At 38.3% G+C, this 24929-nt stretch overlaps 1 protein-coding gene, 2 long non-coding RNA genes and 1 pseudogene across 4 annotated transcripts; 2 read left to right on the forward strand and 2 right to left on the reverse strand.

Annotated features, from left to right (window-relative positions):
• Positions 1-4641: 4641 nt before the first annotated feature.
• LOC125189632 lies at positions 4642-19098 on the forward strand (annotated as a pseudogene).
• On the reverse strand, positions 13833-14477 carry LOC125190146. The gene is made up of 2 exons (XR_007170863.1): positions 14143-14477; positions 13833-14000 (listed from the first exon to the last, which is right to left on the reverse strand). It is a non-coding gene; the product is annotated as an uncharacterized LOC125190146 (long non-coding RNA).
• LOC125190145 lies at positions 17093-18737 on the forward strand. Of its 2 annotated transcripts, XR_007170862.1 has the most exons (3): positions 17093-17599; positions 17795-18135; positions 18298-18737. It is a non-coding gene; the product is annotated as an uncharacterized LOC125190145 (long non-coding RNA). The 2 variants fall into 2 exon arrangements; XR_007170861.1 differs by having other exon boundaries at positions 17795-18737.
• A 935-nt stretch (positions 19099-20033) lies between the features above and the next one.
• On the reverse strand, positions 20034-21614 carry LOC125186216 (cytochrome P450 71A6-like). The gene is made up of 2 exons (XM_048082564.1): positions 20721-21614; positions 20034-20645 (listed from the first exon to the last, which is right to left on the reverse strand). The coding sequence occupies exons 1-2, from the start codon at positions 21612-21614 to the stop codon at positions 20034-20036; spliced, it is 1506 nt and encodes a 501-aa protein (XP_047938521.1).
• Positions 21615-24929: the final 3315 nt, after the last annotated feature.

Raw genomic sequence — 24929 nt, forward strand, 5'->3', positions numbered from 1 at the left:
GCCCAACCGGTACCTTGTAGAAGTAAAACTTTTTCACAACCTAGATAGGCTTTGGCTACCTATCGCGAAAGGTTGCAGTGTCCGTCCGAAAGTCATCTTTACCTTGAGAATGACTAGTGACACTGGTGTGGTATAGCATTGCAATGATCTAAATAATAGACACGTCTTTATTGCTATCTGCTGTAAGACGATGTCTTGGAGATTTAATATTTTTTTATCTTTGTAATAATTTAGGACACACGTTATTTGATCATGCGTTGTTTTGACTTATCCGTAGGTGCGGGTTTTGCGTAACCCAATATTCCTGATATCTTGGGCAGTAGTAATTGATAACTAGTATGGTGTCAGCTTTATTATTACAATGAATCGTGTGCCCGCGTGGTATGACTATATCCACAAGAGGTGTTCGATAAAAGTTCTAACCCGGCCGGTTTGGATTTTATCCAAGAATAATAGAAAAGGCAAAGTATATCTTAATATACTTCTCGTACTAGACAAACTCTTGGAAATAAAGATATTGATTAATTTAAAGTCCATAGCAGACTACAAATTAATCAGTGCATATAGAAAGTCTTAAACACGGAAAATAATATATTAAAGAGGTTAACCTGGATTGCTTGTAATCACGGATTGGATGGGCGGTCAATATTTCTTCGATTGTGGCACAAGAAATATTCCATTGGCCTTATATTAAATTATGGGTTATAATTTAATTAGTAAAGAAGTCCAATGAGGGAGACCCAATCCAAGCCCCAAAGATCCCTAACCTAGCCCACATAAAACTCTATAAAAAGGGATGAAGGAGGCATGACAATACACACATCACAAGAATGAAACCTTAGCCTCCACACATCTAATTTTCGGCCCCCTCTCTCTATAGGGAAGTCGAAATTTGCATCTTGTGTGTTCTTGGCATTCTTGTGTTCTCCTTCGAGATCCCTACATTTCTAAGAGATTCCCCCCACAACGAATTTAGATATAGAGTTGAATCATAGGTTAGAAGATCCTTGGTCTTGCAATCACATTGAAGAATCACATCTAAGTATTCAACGACATAATTTAATTCTAAGTTATGTGACTAATTGCGCAATTATATGTCTCAACATGTTCAAGCATAAAATTGAATCGATCCACATAATCTCCTAAATAGATTCTTTTGTGGATTTATTTAATTTGTAATTTCCGCTGCGATTTCCCCAACATCCATACCCCACAAAAACACATTTGATACCCCAGCGGAAAATTTGGTTCTTTCGTGTTTGGGAACATGGACATACACAGAACACCCAAAACTTTTAAGTGGTAGGGTAAGTGATTCGGGTACTTTGGCTAGTGAAGATAAAAGTCGTAAAGGCGTTTTCATGTTTAAAATTTTTGTAGGTAAACGGTTAACTAAATACACAAATGTAGCAACAATTTCAGGCCACGAGTAATTTCCAAAATGATCCTATTTTTCCTTTCAGCTACTCTATTTTGTTCGGGGGTATATGGGAAAGAGGTTTGGTGAACTAATCCTTTATCCACGAAAAAATTTTACATTTCCCGATTGACAAACTCCCTCCTATTGTCAGACCTAAGAATTTTAATGGTTGTCTGAAATTGATTTTGAATTAGTTTCTAAAAAAGGAAAACAAATATACCCACGTCATTCTTGAACAAACATCCACAAATAACAAAAAATATTTAAAACCATGATCTCCAGTAACGGGTGCAGGACCCCAAACATCAGCATGTACCAAAGAAAAAAGACTTTTAACACGAGTTTCAGTAGACTTAAAAGATTGTCTATGGCTCTTCGCCAAAACACAAGATCAGCAATCTATATTCTTGAGATGAGAATAATTAGGAAAAAACAGTTTAAAATAACCATGATATGGGTGTCCAAAATGTCTATGCCACAACCAAGCTTCTCGAGTCGCAGATCCGTGAGCGAGGATTGCAACACTTCTTTGGTGAGCCATCTCATCAACATAGTAGAGGCCTTGATGCTCAGTGCCCTGCCCAATTATCCTCCTTGTCCTGATAATACACAGGAATTGGATGCAATAGTAGCGTACTGTTTAATTCTTTCGTCACGTGACTAATAGACATCAACTTTTGTGATAATTTGGGAACATAGAGACAGTTCGACAATTTTAGCGTTGGTGAAATCTCAATTGTTCCACTCCCCTCTACTGATATTAATTTACCATCCACAAAATCCCCTCTATCATGAGTCATCGTATCAGTGGATCCACAATAAAAAATCCACCCTTTATCTTTTTCACTAGGCTTATGTTGTACATTACATGCAATAGGAAATATGTGCAGAATGTCAAATTTATTGGGACTGGCAAACATATTATCACACAATACGGGGTCAATTTTCGAATTACTCTAAGTATGGGGGGCAGATTGTGAGGCATGGGGTATATTATGTATTGTTATGACAAATAGGGAAATTGTGAATCGAGAAACAAAAGAACGTAAATAGACACAGAATTTACGTGGTTCACCAACGTTGTGTTAGCTACGTCCACGGGCAAAAACGGAGAACAAATTGTATTATGACTGCAGTTTTCAGATACAGATTATGTGCTCTACTCCCATATATATAGGCACACATTAGACAGACTGGGCCTAGGAAACATAATCCTATCCCAATTAGGAAACCTAATCCTATACAAATTCAAGGCATACTAACATGTATTTTTCTAAAAGTTTGGGGGCTAGAAATTAAATTATAAATTGGGCTTGGTTTGCAAAAACCTAGCCCATTACCTCCTGGAAACAAGCCGTCGTTCCCTTCTTCTCCGACACGACCGGCGAATGCTACCTGCCCTACCTCCTCACCTCGCCTGCCACCGCCGCCGCGTGGAGTCTCTCAGTCAATGCCTCTTCCACGGGCATTGGTCTCTGCTCTACCGGTTTCCTCCACTCCGATGGTCAATTTTGTCTTTCCCTTTTGAGTTTCATCCCACCATTCCGGAAATCCGACCAATTTGAAGCAGGTTTCCTTGGTATGTTTGTTCATCCCACAATGAGAGCACCACAGCTTGGTTTTGTCTGGCTTGGTTCCACCGCAGTGGTTGTTGGTGGAGGCGGGGTGTGGTGTCTCCTGACGGGCAGCGCCGGTTGGGATGGAGGTCGCTGGTTTCAGGCTCCGAATCCGAAGCCCACTCCTACCGGTGGTTGTTCTCCATTCATCGCGCCGGTTTGGCCGGGGTTCGCCGGCGGCATGATCTTCTTCTGTATGGCCTCCCGTTTCACCCAACCGTATGTGACGTCTACTGGAGGCGTCGGACTATCCTTGAGGATATCACTTCTGACTCCTTCGTATTGAGAGTTTAATCCGGCCAAAAATTTGTATAATCTTCGTGTATTGATGATTTCTCGATACTGACATACTCCTTTGTCACAGCAGGTGATGGTTTTGTTCTGGCATTTATCAATCTCCACCCATACTCCATGCAAGGTTCTCAAGTACGTCTCCAGATCTATGTCCCCTTGGACAATCCGACTGACTTTTTCCTCTAAGTCGTATATCAGATATGCATCTGACGTACTCTGATACGTCACAGCCATGCTATCCCAAATCACCTTCGCACTTTGGTGATGTGCGAAATCTCCGACGATATCGATCTCCATATTGTCAACGATCCAGGAAAAGACCACCAAGTCGGTCTCTTCCCACTCCAGATACTCCTTGTCTGTTGGATTTGGGGGCGCCGACACTCCAGTGATGTGCCTCAGCGCCCTTCTGCTTCCGATGGCTACTCACATAAGCCGAGCCCACAGTGGATAATGTCTTCCATTTAGCTTGAATGCTACTGTCACATTCTTGCTGGTTTTGAGTCTGATGTCACCGGTTTTAACATCCTCTTCTTCTCCTAACATTTTGCAGGTTTGGTTGTCCGTCGCCTTCTGGTCGGGACAAGGTATATTGGCGATGATGAACTATTTTCTAAGCCTTTGAATATCCTGCTCTGAAGCCATGTTTGATATTTGTTTCATATATTCATTCAAGTGTATTTCATAGTGAGGAGAATACACGCCTAATAGGCTGAGGATTATTTACATATGGTATGATTTACCTTAGCTACAAATCAGGAAAGAATAATTTACAATTAATTTGAGATCATTCTAATTGATTTCCGAATCTTTGCATATCATCCGTGATTTCTTCCAACAAATTTTGTTGTGCAACTCCATTTTTTAGTTAGAATTTGACTTATATGATGTATTATACTCCTACTCCGTATCATTAAAAATATAATGTTGATGTACTTTCAATAGCACATTAAAATTTCACATTTAAATCTAAAACTTAAGTTATTAAATGAAAGTTGGAGCTATATGCACTGGGGTGCATTATATTGCTAACTATTTAAGTTCCTAACTCTGCTAACTCATCTATACAATGTATTAAAAATGTCAACACGGTGACATCAAAATATCAACACATAATATCAACACATTATATTGAAGTTCAACAAAATTATGTGTTGACATTTTAATGTTATCGTGTTGACATTTTTAATACACTGCATTGTTGATGAGTTAGCAAATAGCAACTTAAGAAAGTTAGCAATTGATCACACCTCTATATACACTTATACCACCACATTCAACATTGCTTTTTTCTTGCTAGCTAACAAGATAATGGTGTCACTCTCACTCTTATCCATTGCGCTTCTCCCCATACCTCTCTTCCTCTTCTTCCTCCGCATATGGTGCCGCTATCACGCTCCAACATCACGTAGAAACCCACAGCCGTCCCGGCCCATGCTTCTGGTGCTTGGAAACCTCCACCAGATGGGCTCATTCCCCCACAGAGCGCTCCACTCATTCTCCCACCACTACGGCCCGCTCATGCTCCTCCATTTCTGGCGGGTGCCCATCATCGTTGCTTCCTCGGCCGAGGTAGCATGTGAGATCATGAAAATACAGGACCACGCCTTCTCGAACCGGCCCAGGTTAAGCATCCCGGGAAGACTCCTCTACAACAATAAAGACGTGGAGTTTGCTCCCTCAGCATCTGCGTGCTCCAGCTGCTCAGCACCAAGAGGGTTTAGTCCTACCGCCGCCTCAGAGAGAAGGAGACGTCGCTCATGGTCGAGAAGATCACGCGGCTCGGATCTTCATTGGCGGTTGTCAACTTGAGCAACGTGTTGATGTCATTGACAAATGATATAATCTGCAGGTAGGGGCGGATGTAGATAAAAATATTTAAATATAGTTTTAGTACGGGCTATGTCTTCTAAATAGTTTTTCCAAAATAACATAACTTTATAGTATAGCACTTATTTAGAGTCTTTTATAAAATAATTTATTGTTTTAAAATTTGATAGAACTTAAGCCTCTGGTAATGGGTCTTATAAGGGCTTAAGCTCTATTAGTTAATACCCCTCCGTTCCATAGAAATAAGTTATATTTTCTTTTTATTTAGTTCCATAGAAACAACCCATATTTATTTATGGCTTTTCTAATTTCAAACTTGTATAAATAGTTGAGTTGCGAGTAATATTTTTTTCTAAGTTTGATACTGTTTGCATAAAGGGTAGCGTTGGGGAAGAAGCACGTCGGAGGAAGAAATTCCGGTGAACTTTTAGCGGAGTTTGAGGAATTGATAGGCGTGTCTCCTCTATGGGAGTACATACCATGGCTGAATTGGACTAGACGGTTCGATTGGTTGGATCGAAGAATCGACATAGTTACTAAAGCGTTTAATGAGGTTTTGGAGATAGTGATTCAAGAACACAGAGATAGAGAGGAGAGAGAGGACATCGATGATGGAGGGTTTTATTTGTGGACATATTACTGAAAGTTCAAAAAGACAATCAACATAGCTCCCCTGTTGAAGATGATGCTATCAAAGCTCTTATCTTGGTATAAATTTTCCACCTTTTTATTTGTGTGTTACATCATTAAGTAGTATTTATATAATTTATTTACTTTATATATCTATGGCACACAACTTACCATGTCAATTGTCAACTAGTTGCCATAGGTCCGATCGATTGAACCACTAACCAATAGTCTTGTCGGTTCGCTTATTGGCCTGTTTCTCTAAAACATCGATTGCTTTTTTATTCTTGATTATTACAGAACATGTTTGTTGCTGGAACCAATACATCAGCAACAACTGTAGAGTGGACAATGGTGGAGCTGATACGGAATCCAAGAACCATGAAAACTCTGCAAAACGAAGTAAGAAAGGTTGTCGAAAGCAAGGGGATAATAGAAGAGGAAGACAGAGAAAAAATGTACTACCTAAAAGTAGTGATCAAGGAGAGTCTAAGGCTGCATTTACCAGTCCCATTACTAATCCCTCGAGAATCAACTCACGACACAAAAGTACTAGGTTATGACGTTGCATCTAGCACGAGCGCACTGATCAATGCATGGGCAATTGCTAGGGATCCGTGCCTATGGGAAAAACTGTAAGAATATTTATATTCTTGTGTGACCTATGTATCTATTGGTTTAATATTAAAGAGTAAGTTCATAATATTAAAAGTTAACGATTCTAATATTAAGGATGATTCCGTGATAGATCGGTTTCGATTAAAGAATTAGAATCCGGGTGTATTGATAACCCTCCCCTCTTACCTTATTATATTTACCATAGATGAATTGATTGTATATGTATATATATTAAAGTGCCGTAAGTTATGGATAATGGAATGGAAAGTGTAGCATTAAACGATTAAAGTATATAAGTTGAATTGAAGGAGTTGGCAATTAGTGTAAGTTTGGATAAATAAAGGTAGTTACACGTTAACTGCCAACTCATGAACAAATACATCTTTTCAGTCTCGTGTCCGGTTAATGCATGATTAATATGTATATGCGAATAGATGCACTCCTTCATGGTGGGGCGTTTATCAACTATATATATGTATGGCTTCATGCATGCAAAGATGCCGCAAACATTTTGTATACATTATATATGTCCTTACGACAATATACTCACGGCATTTAGGAGTATATATAAATATATATATACATTAAAATTTTGATTCTTTATCCATCAAAAGAATTATTAAAGACTTGAGGTCAAAGAGGGGATAACATCAATTATGGAGGATCCAGTCAATGAGAGGACTAACATCAATTGGTGGATTCAACCTCTACATCAAATGAAGAAAGCATGGATGGAGGTTGGTGATTTTATCCCACTTATATTATAAATGCTATGGTTGAATTAATTCAAATCTAGAATTAGATTTCATTATCGAAATCATTAAAGCATAGAGATATGGCTAACAGTTGGTATCAGAGCCAATCTAGATTTGGTTAATTCACCATTTATATGATTTCAAAATCGAAATTTGAATGGTCTTGGATTTTTCGATTTTGGTTAATATGCTTCCGCTTTTGTGTTGGGTAATTGATTTATGAAATGTTAAAACAATATTAGGATATTCTATCCATTAAAGATTTCAATATTTAAATAATATATAACTTGTTTATCACCAAAGTGGTCTTGTTATATTGCATTTATTTATTGAAAATGATAAATGTTAATTAATTGATCATGATTATAGAGATGCTATAAATGACATAAGAGTTTGATTGATCAATTTTTTTTTTATTATCTATATACTGAGAGATCACCCAAAGGTGGATCATTGTATATAGTTAATAAATACGAAAAGGATTAATCATTTATTCATGTGTCATTTAGTATGTACACCCAAAGGAAACATGCTTATTTGATATATGTTTAGTTTGATTAATTGTTAAAGTATATATTTAGCATCGCTGAAAGTACATGTGCTTAAGTATTACCCAAAGGTTACTTGAATGCATGTTATTTAAAGTTTTATTACTGTTTATGAATCTGTGTTAAAGAACTCAAGCACGTATAGATAAGCATGTATAAATATTGCAGTTTTATAAAATTTGTATGCATATGCTTACTCTGTCATTAAATTAATGGGCAAAATTATAGAGAATGGATCAAATAGATCCGGCTTACGCTGGGTGAAAAATATTGGACCAAGTCATACTAACGGAAGAGGAATCCTCAACCATTATAGATGTCACTCTATAACTGAAAATCTCAATGTGAGACTCTGGTGTGATCAAACAGGTTGAGCCTTATGAGAATGACGATGGCAGAAAATTTGAGGTCATCTTTGCCCATGACAGATAAAGTAAGGGAATTTATTAACAAAATTAAAGAGCGCTCACGATCGGGTTTGGCTATTAAGTCAAATGTAGAAGCATAATGAATGGGCTTACTACAAAGAAGTTTGACTGGTCTCAGCCGATTCACGATCATGTGACAAACATGTCAAACTTGGCAGACAGTAAAGTTAACGACCTTGAGAACGGAGGTTCATGAGCAATTGATAGTCAAAATTTATCATAAACTCTCGGCATGTTAAATTTAGTCAGTTCCAGGTGAATTATAACACCATTTAAGATGAATGGGACATTTAAATAATTAAAGGCTATGTTGGTTTAAAAAGAAGGGAGATTAAAGAAGATAAATTATCAAGTTGCGAATCTCATAGGTTTTGGAGGTATAAGCACCAGTAAAAGGAAAACTAAGTAAGTAGGACAAAAGGAAGGATAAATCTTTTCTGAAAGGTCCAGAAAAGTATATCCATAAGGAAAAGAAGTGTTTCATTTGCAAGAAAATAGAACACTTCAGGAAAGATTTTCCTAAAAGGAAGGCTTGATTCGATAAGAGAGTTGAACATAACGGTTTTGTTTACTTTAAATTAAATCTTATCGTAGAGCCTAGTAATACTTAGAGGTTAGTTTTTGGTGCTACAACTCATATGTCTCATATTAAACATGGATTCAGTTCGATCCAATCTATAAATGGAGTTGAACAATATTTGTTCATGGAAAACATGATGAAAGCATTGAACGAAGGCATTAAGACTTACGGATCTATCTTAGACATCGGATGCCATGTAGATCTTAAAGAATATCTGTATGTGCCTGATGTGGTATAGTTCTTGTTTTTATAAGTAGATTGGATAGCTTAAGTTTAAATATCAAGATTGCATATGGTGTATCCTTGTCGTGCCGATATGATTATTATTATGATAATGGTACATTATTTGATTCACTTAATAGATACAATCTTGATGCAAAGTTTTCTGAATCCTTATTTAATATTGAAAGTCGAGGCGTTAAGCGTCTTTAGTCAAGTAAAAGTTTAACGTTCTTGTGGAATTAAAGATAAGGTCATATTTCCAAAGAAAGTATTATGAGGTTGGTAAAGTATGAAAGTTTTCCTCAAAATTGGAATTTTAGTGTCCTAATTATGTGTATAGATTGCATTAAAGAGAAGCAAACTAAACACATTATAAAGAAGTCAGCCACGAGAAGCACTCAACTTATTAAGTTAATACATACTGATATACTCGGTCCTTTTGATACTCCTTCTTTGGTTGGTGAGAAATACTTTATCATCTTTATCGACGATTACTCACGTTATGGAATAAATGTCTATTGTATGAATGATCTAAGTCATTGAATGTCCTAAAGGTATTCATTGACATGGTGGAATGACAGTTAGATAGAAAAGTTAAAATTGTGAGGTTGGATAAAGATGTTGAGTTTTTATTTCAATTTTATGGATAATATCCATGTCCATTTGTAATGTTTCTCGAAGTAGAGGCATTTGTGCATGGTATGTAATGCTTAATACTCCGCTACAGGATGGAGTAATAGAAATGTGGAATAGTACATTAATGAAAATGGTTAGAATTATGTTAAGTTGTTATACTTTACCCTTTTCATTGTGGATTTATGCTTTAAAGACTACGATGTATATGCTTAATTAGGTTCCCAGTAAGACAGTTCCTAAAACTCCTTTTGAACTGTGGACGGAAAGGAAACCTAACTTAAGGCATATTCGTATTTGGTGTTGTCGAGCATAAATAATGTTATATATAGTCCACATGAAAAGATTTTGATTTAAGAATTGTCAGTGAATTTTATATTGGCTATTCGGAAAAATCAAAGAAGTATACACTTTATTGTTCTAACCATAGTACGAGAATATTTTAAACGGGAAATGCTAGGTTCATTGAAAATGGTGAAAACAGTGGGAGTGGTGAAAGGTGGATGTTCATGAAGTCCATGATATGGTTCATCCACATGTTGTTGCACCTAAGGCTGTTGTTCCTATTGCATCACTATCAAAAGACATAATAGAACAACATGATGATGTGTAAAACCCACTAATTGAAAATGAAGTAGATGAACTTGTCACAATTCTAGAAGAGAATAGTGAACCACAATAAAAATTGAAACGATCAGTAAGGAAAAGAAAATATGTCGTTTCAAATTACTGTGGTTTACACTATTAATAGTGAATGTGACATAAGCCGTGATAAATATTTACTCATTCCAACGAGCCATGAAAAGTGACTGTTCTTTAAAGAATTATTTTGGCTTTGGTGACTCATTATGATCACGAGCTTCACCAAATGGATGTAAAAACCATCTTTCTGAATGGAGAAATGGTAGAGAAAGTGTATATGGACAAACCTGAAGGATTCTTGACCACATAACAAGAAAAATTAGTATGTAAGCTGAGTAAGTCAATATATGGACTAAAACAAGCTTCCTGTGAATGGTATTTTAGAGATCATTATTGATCGAAGTATCTATATAAAAATCAGTGGGAGCAAGTTTATAAAGTAAGTCCTATATGTTGATGATATTTTACTTGTTGCAAATGACATGGGTATGTTACATGATGTTAATAAATAGTATCTCTCTATAAGGATTGCTCCAATTCAGAAGGGAGACAAGTTCAGTAAAATGAAATGTCCTAAACGTGAATTGGAGCATAAGGATTTTGAAATGAATGATATCAGTGAGACATCTTATGTGATCGAAATAGAAATATTTTGAGTTTATCATAAGGATTATTGAATTTGTATCATAAAGGATATATCAATAAAATTTTGGAGAGATAGACTGGAAAATTGCTCTTTAAAGATAGCTCTAATTTAGAAAGGGGACAATGTCCTAAAAGTGAATTGGAGCATAAGGAAATGGAAAGAATTTCATATGCATGTAGGTGACCGAATATTACATTATTGTTGATATGTTGAGTCGATATCAAAGTAATCCCGAAATGATCACTGGAAAGCTGCAATGAAAGTCCTCAGGTATTTGCAAGGCACCAAAGAGCACATGCTTATGTAAAGGGGATCCGATGACTTAAAAGTGAATGGATATTCAGATTCAGACTATGTCGGATGCGTCAATGGTAGAAAATTGACGTTTGGCTATTTGTTCCTTTAAGTCATGGGAGCAATATTATGGAAAAGTGGAAAATAGTTTGTCATTGCTATTTCCACTATGAACATTGAATTTTGGCATGCTTTGAGGCCAAAGTTCATGAAAAGTGATTGTGAAATTTAATCTCGGGACTTGGAACTGTTAACATTATAGCCAAGCCGCTGAGATTTTATTGTGATAATTTCGCAGAAATCTTCTTCTAAAGGAAAGATAAGTACTTGAAAGGTGATATGCATGACGTTGAAGTATTTTATCGGTAAATGAAGAAGTACAGAAACATAAAGTGTCCATTGGCCATATAAGAACTAATATAATTGAAGCGGATTTGTTAAATAAAGGATTATCACCCAAAATGTTTACTGGCCATGAAAAGCATTTGGGTATTATAGAGAACGCCTTGCTACGCGAATTATATTGTTCTCATAAGGTGTAAGACACTTGGAATTCAATTAAAGTTTTGTTTCTGTTTATTAAATATGTTATCATTGTAGTATGTATAAATTATGGTTTTAGATAACATATGATATATTGAGAATAAAGGATCATCTCAATGAAAGGACAATATAAAATTAGAATTGATTTGTGATACTTGGAAGGGATCATATCGCATAATGATGTGTGACCGCCATGATCTGATTAGTTCTAGTTTTATATGGTATTTAAAGGATTTATGAACTTGATATAAAGTGCGTATTATAGTAACTAAAACCATCAAGACGATACAAAGGTCAAGTGGGAGAATGTAAGAATATTTATATTCTTGTGTGACCTATGTATCTATTGGTTTAATATTAAAGAGTAAGTTCATAATATTAAAAGTTAACGATTCTAATATTAAAGATGATTCCGCGATGGATCGGTTTCGATTAAAGAATTAGAATCCGGGTGTATTGATAACCCTCCCCTCTTACCTTATTATATTTACCATAGATGAATTGATTGTATATGTATATATATTAAAGTGCCGTAAGTTATGGATAATGGAATGGAAAGTGTAGCATTAAACGATTAAAGTATATAAGTTTAATTGAAGGAGTTGGCAATTAGTGTAAGTTTGGATAAATAAAGGTAGTTACACGTTAACTGCCAACTCATGAACAAATACATCTTTTCAGTCTCGTGTCCGGTTAATGCATGATTAATATCTATATGCGAATAGACGCACTCCTTCATGGTGGGGCGTTTATCAACTATATATATGTATGGCTTCATGCATGCAAAGATGCCGAAAACATTTTGTATACATTATGTATGTCCTTACGACAATATACTCACGGCATTTAGGAGTATATATAAATATGAGAGTTGTGATCAATGTCGAACCAATTTTAAAGACCGAACTAAGACCAAATCTGGGCCATTAGATCTAGTTCTTTTGATGAGATGTGCTGCTGTGAAATTTTTTTCTGCTTCATTACTAGCCCATTTTACTTCATTATATAGGTTTATTACTTCATTCCAGTACTTCAAATGCTTCTACACATACTTCATTCCAATAATTTATTACATTATTCCATGTGTTTATTAAACCATATTAGCGCCATGGCGTTGGTGATAGATATTGTAGAGAGAAAGAACGGCACGCGACGGCGAAACCACATTTACGTACTTGGAATGAAGTAAAAACCTACTGGAATGAAGTAAAAACCTACTAGAATGAAGTAAAAACCTACTAGAATGAAGTAATATATTCTGGAACGAAGTTAAATCTTCGTAACATGTTAGTATAACTTATTTACCTTCAGATGAATTAAAATAGGCTCGTGATGAAGGCGAAAATAATTTATAAATTTATGTATCTTATCCATAAAAAACTAGATCTAAAAGCCCTAATTTGGTAGGGTTCGGTGATTCGGTCTTTAAGAGTGGATTTGTGGATAATAGGACTATATATATATATATATATATATATATATATATATATATATATATATATATAACGGATATGCTAATCTGACAACGCAATATAACATGACAATATACCATCAATAACATCCGTTAGATATTATGATCGAATGGCTCCATTGCCTGCCATGTGGCAGGCGAATTATTTATAAAAAATTATGTTTCCAGCGTGAAAGGGCAGATTAGGAACTACAATCTCAGCGGTTATTTTGTGTCCAAAGTTCATGTTATTTTCCTATTTTTCTCACTCCTCAATTCACATAAGATCTTTACAAAATCATCATCTTCTTCGTCTCTCTTAAATCATGCATAACAATCTCCTAGTTAAAAAAACTGTTATCGTCAATCCATGGCGAATTGTAGTCCGACAGTCATGGAGATGAGTAATTTTATGGAAGGTGAGTAATTTTATTATTTTCAGTCAATTAACTGCAAGAGAAAGATTAATCATATTATACTTTGTTGAAGATAGATAGTGATTTCGTGGATATAAGTAATTTAGTGGAAGGTGTGTCACGCCCGCACTTTGCTAAGGATAGCAAAGCCGGGAACCCGTGACTAGGGGTGAGAAATAAGAAGAGGGGAACAGAAAGGGGATAATAATGACCGAATATTCACTTAGAAATAAAGGGAGAAACAACTTCAAATTAACTTTTAATCACAAGACTCGAATGGAGATCTTTTCAATAAATATTTATCAGAGTATAGAAGAACAATACGCAGCGGAATGAATACGGTCACATGTATGGAGACATGCACCTCTGAGAGCCTCTACTTAAAATATAAAGAAAATCATAAACTCTGCTCAGCATTCCCCACCGTCACTGCTCAACCTGCACATTTAGAAATATATGCAGGGCTGAGTATAAAAATACTCAGTGAACACATTGCCGAAATATACATACATAAAATGAAAATATTGTCATGCCATCACAGTAACACTCGAGGGTTTTCTCTTAAAAGGCCCGAGATTACTAAATTCTTTGTGAGCTAAAGTTCGACTGATCAGTCTAAGTTCTTTCTTTCTTTTGCCATATCTGAACACCAAGTGCCGTGGAGATGGTGCTCTCCCACGGTCACCTACCTTTTTCTCCAGCCGGGGAGGTGGCCACCTCCCACGGCCTCCATTATATCATCTTTGTGCCGTGGAAGGTGGCCACCTTCCAACGGTCACCTGTACACTAATCCGAGTAGGGACACCACCCTCACTCGGACCCGAATTCGATTCTTACGTTCCAACCAAACAGATAGGCATAAAACAAATCATTTATGGCAAGACAACACCATTTACATAAGCAACAAACATAGATTCACATTTTCATATTTTCATCCACATATTACGGATAGAAAAGTTCACCTCGTGCGTTTAACATCATCATCTGTAATGATCATGTCGTCGACGTACACTATCAAACAAGTAGTCTTTCCCCCACTCTTCTTCAAGAACAAAGTGTGATCTGAGTTACTTTGTTTATACTCATAACTCTTCATTGCGTCAGAAAATCTTCCAAACAAGACTCTTGGAGATCTTATGTCCATACAGAGTCTTCTTCAGTCTACACCATTCGCCTATCTTGAAGTCACTTGAGAAACTAGGCGGCGCTTCCATTTATATCTCCCTTTTCAATTCACCATGAAGGAATGCATTTGTGACATCGAACTGATATAATGGCCAGTCTCGGTTAGCTGCGATTGATAGAAGTACTCGAATAGTATCCATCTTGGCAACTGGTGAGAAGGTCTCTGCGTAGTCTACCCCATATGTCTGGGTATATCCTTGTGCCACAAGTTGAGCTTTATATCGCTCAATCGATCCATCAAGTCTCCTTTTGATAGTGAAGACCCATCTGCATCCAACTGGCTTCTTTCCTTCAGGTAGCACACATTTTTCCCATGTCTGATTTCGGAGTAGAGCATCAATTTTCTTTTTCATAGCTTATCTCCAATGCTTGTGTTACGTAGCCTCATCCGCCGAGTGTGGAGTCTCTTCCTCATCATAGAGTGCTTCCTCAAATGCCTGTACCATTTCTGTCAGATGGCCTTTCACCAAATTCGCAACGGAATATCGGGCCTTCCGCTTGATTCTCTCCGGAGTATATCTCTTTGGTGGAACTCCCATGTTCGTCCTCGAGGCTAATGTATACCCTCCAGTATCGGGATCGACCCCTTCTACTTCAACCGTAGGAACATCACCTGTTTCCTGGCTTCCACCGTCAATATTAGGTTCTATAGTGTTATTCACAAGGGAAGGAGGACTTACATCAGATATCAGAAGCGGAGAAGTAACACTATATTAGAGACTTGCTCAGCGGAATTGCGTACTGCTTCCTCTGGTAGGTCCGCTTCGGGGGCACTTGGCATTGACACCCAGCTTAGTGGGTCACTAACATTACTCCTAATATCATTCTCACTCTCGCCCGGACCGCTAAGGTGGGCATAGAAATATTCAGACTCGAGGAAATCACAACTCATTGTTGTGTACATGCGATTGGTTTTAGGATCAAAGCACCTATACCCTTTCTAGTTCACCCCATAACCTACAAAGACACATTTAATAGCACAAGGGGACAATTTTGTCCTTTCATGTTTGGGTATATGAACAAAGACAGAACAACCAAAAACACGAGGTTTTAGGGAAAAATGTTGTGGGATATTGGTATGTAAGGCAAGGGCATCAAGAGGGGTTTGGAATTTTAGTGCATGGGTGGGTAATCAATTCAGAAGGTAAGCGGAAGTGGCGAAGGCTTCGGGCCATAATCTTTTTGGTACTTATGATTCAATGAGAATAGCACGAGTCATTTCTAATAAAATTCTGTTTTTTCTTTCTGCTACTCCGTTTTGTTATGGGGTATGGGCACAAGTTGTTTGATGTGTCATTCATTTTTCAAGGACAAATTGTTTCATTTTATAATTGACAAATTCACTTCCATTGTCTGAATGAAGTATTCGGATGGGTTTCTGGAATTGGGTTTGGACAAGGCTATAAAAATGGACAAAGTGATCAAAAACTTCAGACTTACACTTCATAAAATAGACCCAAGTCATACGAGAACAATCATCTACGAAAATGAGAAAGTATTTAAAACCTTGCACCCCAGTTACAGGTGCGGGCCCCCACAAATCAGAATGTACTAAGGCAAATAAGGTTTCAACACGAGAATCACTCAAATGATAAGAATTTCGATGGCTTTTAGCAAAAACACAAGTCTCACAGTACATGCTAGATTTTGGAATAATATTAGGAAATAATATTTGTAAATAACCCGGAGATGGATGACCTAAACGGCGGTGCCAAAGCCAAGCTTCCCTATCGACAGTCCCATGAGTTAGCATGGCAGCCCCTTTTTGAGCTATCTCATCCACATAGTACAGCCCGTCGTTTTCAGTGCCACGCCCAATAATCTCTCATGTACTGATATCTTGTAACAGACAAAAATTCGGCTGCATTAGCAATGTACATTTCAACTCTTGAGTCACATGACTAATTGATAGCAACTTGTGAGAAAGCGACGGAACATGCAAACAATTTGATAATTCTAATGTGGAGAAATTTTCACAGTCCCCCACCCCTTTAACAACTGTAAATTCCCCACTAATAGTTTTGATATGCGACAAGCGAGGTTTATGGGGTTTGGTTATATCTGATTCATCATACGTCATGGTACCCGTTGCCCCACAATAAAAAATTCACCTATTATTTTTTTCAGACTCTGGAGATACGACATAGGCTGTTCCAAAATTTTGTAGGACTTGGAAACGATTTTTACATTCAATTGGGGAATTTTCTGAATTTTCCAAAGTATCTGGGTTCCCCCTGTAATATTTATAAGTCTGTGGGGCAGAATGTGGAATATTCTCACAATGGGGTAAATAATTGAAATAAGTAGGATTTGGAGGAGTAGGTATAAAACGAGAAAATCCTAAACCTAATCCTCGTTTACCTCCCGCCGCTGCTCCTTCGTTCACTTTATCCGTTTCTGGCATGGTGGTTCCGGCGGCGAATTGTGCCGCTCCGGCCACCTTAGGTGGTGCGCCGACCGCCGGCTGCTCGTTGCCCCGGGCGTATGCGACCAATTCCCGGTTGCCCTCGGTGGCGACGACGGTTACTAGCCCTCCATCCGTTCCTACAGCCGTGGCGGCGTGGCCCTTGTTCCACGGCGGACGGTTGGGCACCGATTTGTGCTTCGACTCCCACCAGTACGGATACCCCACCAACTCAAAGCATTGATCTTTGGTGTGTCTTCGTTTTCCACAGTTCGAGCACACCAGCTTCGATCTGTCTTCCTCTGTTCGTCGGTCTTCGGGGCGCCGTTGATTCCAACCTCCGTTGCCGCCGCTGCCGCGAAGAGCGCTGGAGTGGCTTGGTCGTCCTCTGTCTCTTGCTGTGAACAGCCCTGCTCCAATCCCATCTCCTGGGGATTTCACCTCTGAGGTGAGAATTCCCGCACGGATATCTTCTCGCTTCACTATGTTGTACGCCTGTTTAGGGGAGGGAAGTGGCTCTATCTTTAATTGATACTACTTATCATCCAGTGTAGTAAGGAATTGATAGAGTCGATCTTGTTCTGTTTCCTCATTGTAGACACGAAGATCCTCTAGGTCCTTCATTCGCTTTGGTCTTTTTCAGGTCACTTGCCGTCCAAATCTCATTGAGATCATTCCACACTTCCTCCGCCGCTTTTATATGTTACAGCTAGGCTGTCCCATATGTGTTTCGCAGTTGGTTATTGGGCAACTCGGTTGACTAGCTTGGTCTCGATGTTCTGGACTAGCCACGTGAATACACAGTGATCGGCTTCCTACCACTGTGTAAACGTTGGATCTATACTCGACGGTGGGGTTGGAACTCCGGTGATGTGAGATACCATCCCCCGCCCGCTGATTGCGTTGTGCATCAGGATGGACCACAACGGATAAATTCTCTCCGTTGAGTTTAAACCCTTCTGTCAAGGGCTGAGAATCGGTTTTGTACGGGGCTTTTTCTGGTTTGGTTTCATGAATTTCTGGTGGTTGGTTTTGCAAAAGGCTTCTACGCATGTAGTTTGAGAAGAGGCGTGCAAACTCATCCGCTTCGGATGTGTTCTGGCCACCGATGATTTTTTCATTTTCTGACATAGCTTTTTCTCGCAGGTTCTTGGTCAAGATGTTCGAGAAAGGGTTTTATGAGCGATGGTGATTCTGTTCTGTGCTCTCAGAATCGTTGGCTCTGATGCCATGTTAAATGGCCAAGAAGAGAGTTTTTTGGTGTAATGTGTTTTGTCATTACGTTTATAGGAGCCCTTTATATAGGGTGAATTAATCATGTACTCCCTCCGTTCCAATAAATATGAAACGTTTGCTTTTCGGCATGAGATTTTATGTAGTGTTGGTTTGTGAGTTGAGTGTAGAGAGAATAGAACAAGAGAGGGAAAAAGTAGAGATGAGGTTTTTTTAATTTTAGGAAATGTTTCATTTTTAGTGGGACAACCCAAAAAGGAAAAGGTTTCATTTGTAGTGGGGGTACATGGTAAGGGAATAATTTATTCTATATCAATCCCCTAATTTTGGGAATTGGTGATTTCCTCTTCAAATTGATTATTTCCTTCTTTAACAACAAAGGTATGCATTTCGGGTTGATCCCGTTTGGAGTGGCCGGAGGGGCTGCCCCGGGATTACTTTTGCAGTGGCTATTGTTGAGCTTGCTATTGCCAAGTTGGTGCACAAGTTCGACTTCGGATTGCCCTATGGATTGAATGAGAAGGGGTTGGATATGAATGAAACTAGTGGGTTAACAATCCGTTGATTGTATTCGCCACTCCACGTGCTATTTAGTAACTGCAAACAAGTGTTTTTTATTCATTGTATAATTATTGTGTTTTTATTATATATCTATATTATGTACTTACAACACTAAAAAACAGAGCTCAATTTGTTATAAATGTTTATTTTGGATTTCGAGTCTTTGTATTTAGTCGCGATATCCAAACCACAAGTAGTTGATCCACCATACACTATTATTATCGTTTCTATGTTTGATTAATGCTACTAAATTACAGTAACAATTTAGAACGCAATGAATGACAACTTAACTTAAATTTTTCACTTGCTCCGTTACTTGTTAATAGAGGCACTTCTTGACGGAGATTAAGATTAGTGTGTTAAGTGGATGGTGAATAAAGTAAGAGAGACTAAAGTAAAAGATATAAAAGAGAGAATAAAATAAGAGAGATGATTACTTTTTGCCAAAAATAGAAAAACGACTCAATTAACATGAAACAGGGGGAGTATTTTTTTAGTCCGGTATATTTTGGATATATTGTAAAGAATATATGCATTAATATAATCTCTATGAAAACTAGATTTAAATACAGAAACGCAGAACGAAATCATACCAAGAGCATTTGTAGGTCATAGTTAGTTTATTTTTAGGTCATGCTAACAAAGCATGACATAAAATGATCATGACATTAAACTCAAATTTTATATTATGACCTAAAATTGTTCAATTATGATTTTCCGTGTTTTTGGTTAATTATTGACCATTAGATCATCTAATCCTATGGGTAAACATTTGAACTGCATTTCTGAATTTAAATGCATTCTAGATAATTCTGAATTTAAATGCATTCTTGTTTTGATTATCTCTCTATTTATATGTAATACATGCAACATTCAAAAGAAACATGTAATAGTAGCATTGCATTATACACAAAAATGCATGGATATTAAGGAATAATTTCATATGCAATACAACTGCAAATCCACTTTTTCGGGTAATGGTACAATTATTAGGCAATCTTTATGTCTAGATCAGACGGGGCAACACATCAGTTTATAGTTTAACCGATTGATGCAGTCCAATTTTTAAAATACTAGCACTGCATTACCTAACAAACATGTGGAGTAGCTACAACAATTAAAGGAGACTTTTTATGAACTATGATTGCATTAGATTCACTCATATCTAACTCCTCCATTTTTGCTCCATTAGGCAATGTGAAGTCAAACTTGTGTACCAACTTGGCTAATGCAAGCTCAATCACCGCCACTGCGAATGTAGTACCAGGGCAGCCCCTCCTACCTGCCCCGAATGGAATAAACTCAAAATGCAGACCTCTAAAGTCTTTGCTCGTCTCAAGGAACCTCTCCGGACGAAATTCCTCAGCATTTTCCCACAGTGACGGGTCCTTTGAAATAGCCCCAACATTAATCATCACACGCGTACCATATGCAACGTCATAGCCCAATACTTTTGTGTCTTTAATTAATTCACGAGGGCTTAGCACTGGAACCGGTGGATGCATCCTTAGATTCTCCTTCAACACTGCTTTCAGATAAGGCATTTTATCCAAGTCTTGCTCATTAATCTCTTCCTTGCTTCCAGCTACTTCTCTCACTTCATTTTGCAAAGTTTTCATAACTTTTGGATTTCGTATCAGCTCCGACATCGCCCACTCAAGCGTTGTGAATGAAGTATCAGTTCCAGCAGCAAACATATCCTTCAATAGAAAGATTAATCATATATATATAAGAAAGTAAGAAAGCATGGAAATGTAAAAGAAAAGTATTGATACCAAAACAATGCCTTTGATAGAGTCATCTTCGATAGGGCTGCGAGTTGCATTCTCTCTCTGAAAATCAAGCAATATGTCCACAAAATCCAGATCACCACCATCACCCTCTCTCCTATCTCTAACCCTATGTTCTTGAAGCACAGATTCCAGAAACTTATCCATCTCCTCAGCCACTCTTTCTACTCTCTTATCCAAACCATCAAACCTTCTAGTCCAACTCAAGCATGGAATGTACTCCCACAAAGGTACAATCGACAACAGCAGCCCAAACTCATGATAAATCTCCCTGGTATCACTTCCCAAACCATACTTCTTCCCCATCGCCACCCTACTAATCACATCATTCGTCAGAGACTGAATGAGGGCGTTCATGTTCACGGGCTTTGAAGAAGCACCCAATTCTCTGATTTTCTCCACCATGAGGGATGTCTCTTCCTCCCTCACGTGGCGATAGGACTGAACCCTTTTGCTGCTCAGCAGATGAAGCACGCATATGCTGCGGTTTTGCCGCCAATACTCTCCATACGGCGCAAACGCCACGTCCCGGTTGTTGTAGAACAGCCGGCTCGCGATGCTGAGTTTGGGCCGGTTTGAGAAGATCAGGTCCTGGTGTTTCATGATCTCACGCGCCGCCTCAGCCGAGGAGGCGATGAGGACGGGAACCTTGCCGAAATGGAGCAGCATGAGGGGGCCGTAGCGGAGGGAGAGTGACTGGATGGATTTGTGGAAGGCTGAGCCCAGCTGGTGGAGGTTTCCGAGGAGCGGGAGCCTTGGGGGAGAAGGCGGCAGCCTTCCCTGGGGCTTCGGGGAGCTGCTGCGGCGCCATCTGTTGAGGAAGAAGAGGAAGATGGAGGCGGAGAGTATCACAGCCAACAAATGTGAGAGAGCAACCATTTTTGGTTTGTATGGAGAAAGGGTTTCCGAAATGCCTTTAAATAATAATTTGATGAGAAAGAATAATAATTTCGTTAGAAAGTCCACTCAAAATATCGTGTCATTTTTAGAAATAGGATTGATTGGCCATGTAATTAACATATATGGATGGGCTTAAAATGATGATTAGATGGAAAGTCCACTGTATTTTGCTAATTTTAGAAATAGAATTATGTTTGTTATTGATGCTCCATCCGTCAGCATTTGTTGACGTCGAATTTTAGAAAATAAGTAATGTTAAACAACCATAATACGGGCTGTAAATCTAAAAATATTAATAAAATTTGGACACTTTAATTTATTTTTTCTTATAAATATCAATTTTTTGGAATATACTCCCTCCGTCCCTTAAAAATAAAAAAATTTAAAACGGTACGAATTTTAATATAAAATTAGTAAAGTAAAAAAGATAGAGAAAAAAAAATGAGTTCATGGAAAATGATTCTCGCCATAGAGAGATTCATTTCCTGAAAATGAATGTATCTATTTTCAGAGGACGGACAAAAAAGGAATGAAATCTATTTTTAGACGATAGAGAGAGTATTATCCTTGAGTATTAATATTAACAACAATAGATTAAATACATACTTCCTCCGTCCCCCATTAAGAGTTACACTTTTCCATTTCAGTCCGTCCCCAATTAAGAGCCACACTTCATTTTTACCATAAATAGTAAGTAGGTCCCACATTCCACTAACTCAATTCACTCACATTTTATTATAAAACCAATATAAAAAAATGGGTCTCACATTCCACTAACTTTTTCAACCAATTTTTCTTTACATTTCTTAAAACCCGTATCCGGTCAAAGAGTGAAAACTTGTAGAGAAAGGCTAGGTTGAGAAAGGTGAACTAGTATTTTCCCGTTAGATAACAATGTTACAAAAACTTGTTTAAATACATGGTCACAGAAGGACCTAGAATCCTAATAGGCTAAACCCTAATACACTACCAAACAAAATAGAATAACAGAAACATATTTTCTTCTCCTTATCCAAATTGATTAAGTCTTGCTGGCACCAAGGAGCACCTCCTTCCAGCTGGACAGGGGACCACTCGAGGGGAATACATCCTCCGCATTACCTTGGTCACGTGCTACATGGTGCTTGCTATCCAATGCATGGATATCATTTGGGCTGGGAGCATCCTCGACTGAACTCGGATGCAAGCTCAAGGAGACAACGTTTACACTTCCCCTCAATTCGAGCGAGGATAGAGAAGTAACTCCCAGTTTGTTTCTCAATCTCGAGAAGAATTGGTTACCCAATGGCTTTGTTAAAATATCAGCAATTTGATCAATAGAAGGCACATGCCGGAGCTCTACGACCTTGGCTTGTACCTTGTCCCGGACAAAATGAATATCGAGCTCAATGTGCTTTGTGCGAGCATGAAGCACGGGATTGCTTGCAAGCGAGATGGTGCTCAAATTATCAACCCAAACAGTGGGAACATTTGAACATTTAATCTGCAACTCACCAAGAAGAGACAATATCCATGATATCTCAGAAACAACATGAGCTAAGCTTCGGTATTCAGCTTCGGTGCTAGATCTAGAGACCATCGATTGCTTCTTAGAACACCAAGAGATGAGATTGCTGCCAAAATACACACAATATCCGGTAGTTGATCGCCTGTCATCCATGTCGGCAGCCCAATCCGAATCCGAAAAACCAACTAAATTTCGATTCGAGCTGCGGATATGCAAACCATAATCTGGTGATCCTGCTAAGTACCTGAGAATCCGTTTGACAGCTTTCCAATGCTCATCTAGCGGACAAGCCATATATTGGCTTACTTTGTTCACACTGAAAGAAATATCCGGCCTTGTAATTGTTGCATACTGGAGTGCACCAACAGTGCTTCGATATAACTTTCCATCTGAGAATGGACTTCCATCAGTCTTGGAGAGCTTGGAGCTTGAGATCATGGGAGTTGGACAACCATTTGCTTCTTGCATTTTCACCTTTTGAAGTAATTCTTTAATGTATCCTGCTTGATTAAGATGAAGACCATTTGATGTTGGAGTGACTTCGACTCCCAAGAAACATTTCACTTCCCCTAGATTCTTGAGTGAGAATTTTGCACTCAATTTGGAAATAATATCATCAATGATAGAAGAGGAGCTGCCTGTTATCAACATATCGTCTACATAAATTAGAAGATAAGTAACATCAGACTTGGTGATCCTGTAGAATAGAGAAGTGTCAGCCTTGGATTGACAGAAACCAAGAGAGATAAGAGCTGCCTGCACAGTTAAGAACCAAGATCTGGATGCTTGTTTCAAGCCATAAATGGCTTTGTTCAGTTTGCAGACAAGATGAGGCCCCCTTGTTCAAAACCGATAGGCTGCTGCATGTATATTTCTTTATCTATGCTACCATGCAAGAAAGCATTGTTCACGTCGAGATGTGTGATCTTCCAAGAGGAGGAGACAGCAAGAGATAAGATCAATCTGATAGTGTTTGGTTTGACCACCGGGCTGAAAGTTTCAGAGAAATCGAATCCCGGTTCTTGAGAGAACCCTTGAGCTACTAATCGAGCCTTGTACCTTGCTATGCTGCCATCAGCATGTTTTTTTAACTTGAAGATCCAAGTGCAACCAACTAGATTTTTACCGGGTGGTAAGACAGTCAAGGTCCAAGTATGATTCCTCAATAAGGCTAAGAATTCTGCCATCATAGCTTGTCTCCAAACAGGAATTAGCAGGGCATGATTGACAGATTTTGGAAGAGAATAAACAAGAAGGACAGTGAGAATTTTGGGCTTGACAATTCCTGATTTGCTCCTTGTTACCATATGGTGAGTTTGAGCAGGAGGGGTTGGTGGATTAGATGATGAGCTGGAGTCATGAGCATGAGGAGATAACACAGGAGTGATAATAGGAGTGAGAGAAGGTATACATGAGGAGTCATTGGACTGTGGTGCTGTAGGAATGGCTGGAACAGTATGAGGAGATGACACAGGAATGATAGTAGGAGTCATGGGAGGGATAGATGATGGGTTATTGTACTGTGGTGCAGGAACAGCTGGAGCAGGGGAATATGAGGTAGGATTTGGAGAGGAAGAGCATAGAGGAATGGAAGGAGCATGACATGAATGATTGGGAGAAAGAGGAGAGGGTGAAACGGTGGAAATGTTATGATAAGGAAATGATGATTCCTCAAACAAAACATCTCTGGTAATAATGGTTTTTCCAGAAGGCAAAAGGATCTTATATCCTTTATGAGAGGAGCTGTATCCTAGAAAAGTGGAAGGAGTAGATCTATATTGCAATTT

This window comes from Salvia hispanica, chromosome 5, assembly GCF_023119035.1.
Source record: "Salvia hispanica cultivar TCC Black 2014 chromosome 5, UniMelb_Shisp_WGS_1.0, whole genome shotgun sequence".
Lineage (NCBI taxonomy): Eukaryota > Viridiplantae > Streptophyta > Magnoliopsida > Lamiales > Lamiaceae > Salvia > Salvia hispanica.

Excerpts from the sequence above, each read along its gene's own strand:
- LOC125186216 (XM_048082564.1), bottom strand. The coding sequence starts at position 21,614 with ATGGTTGCTCTCTCACATTTGTTGGCTGTGATACTCTCCGCCTCCATC. Across the intron at positions 20,646-20,720 it reads CTATCAAAGGCATTGTTTTG|GATATGTTTGCTGCTGGAAC; the intron begins GTATCAATACTT and ends TTTCTATTGAAG.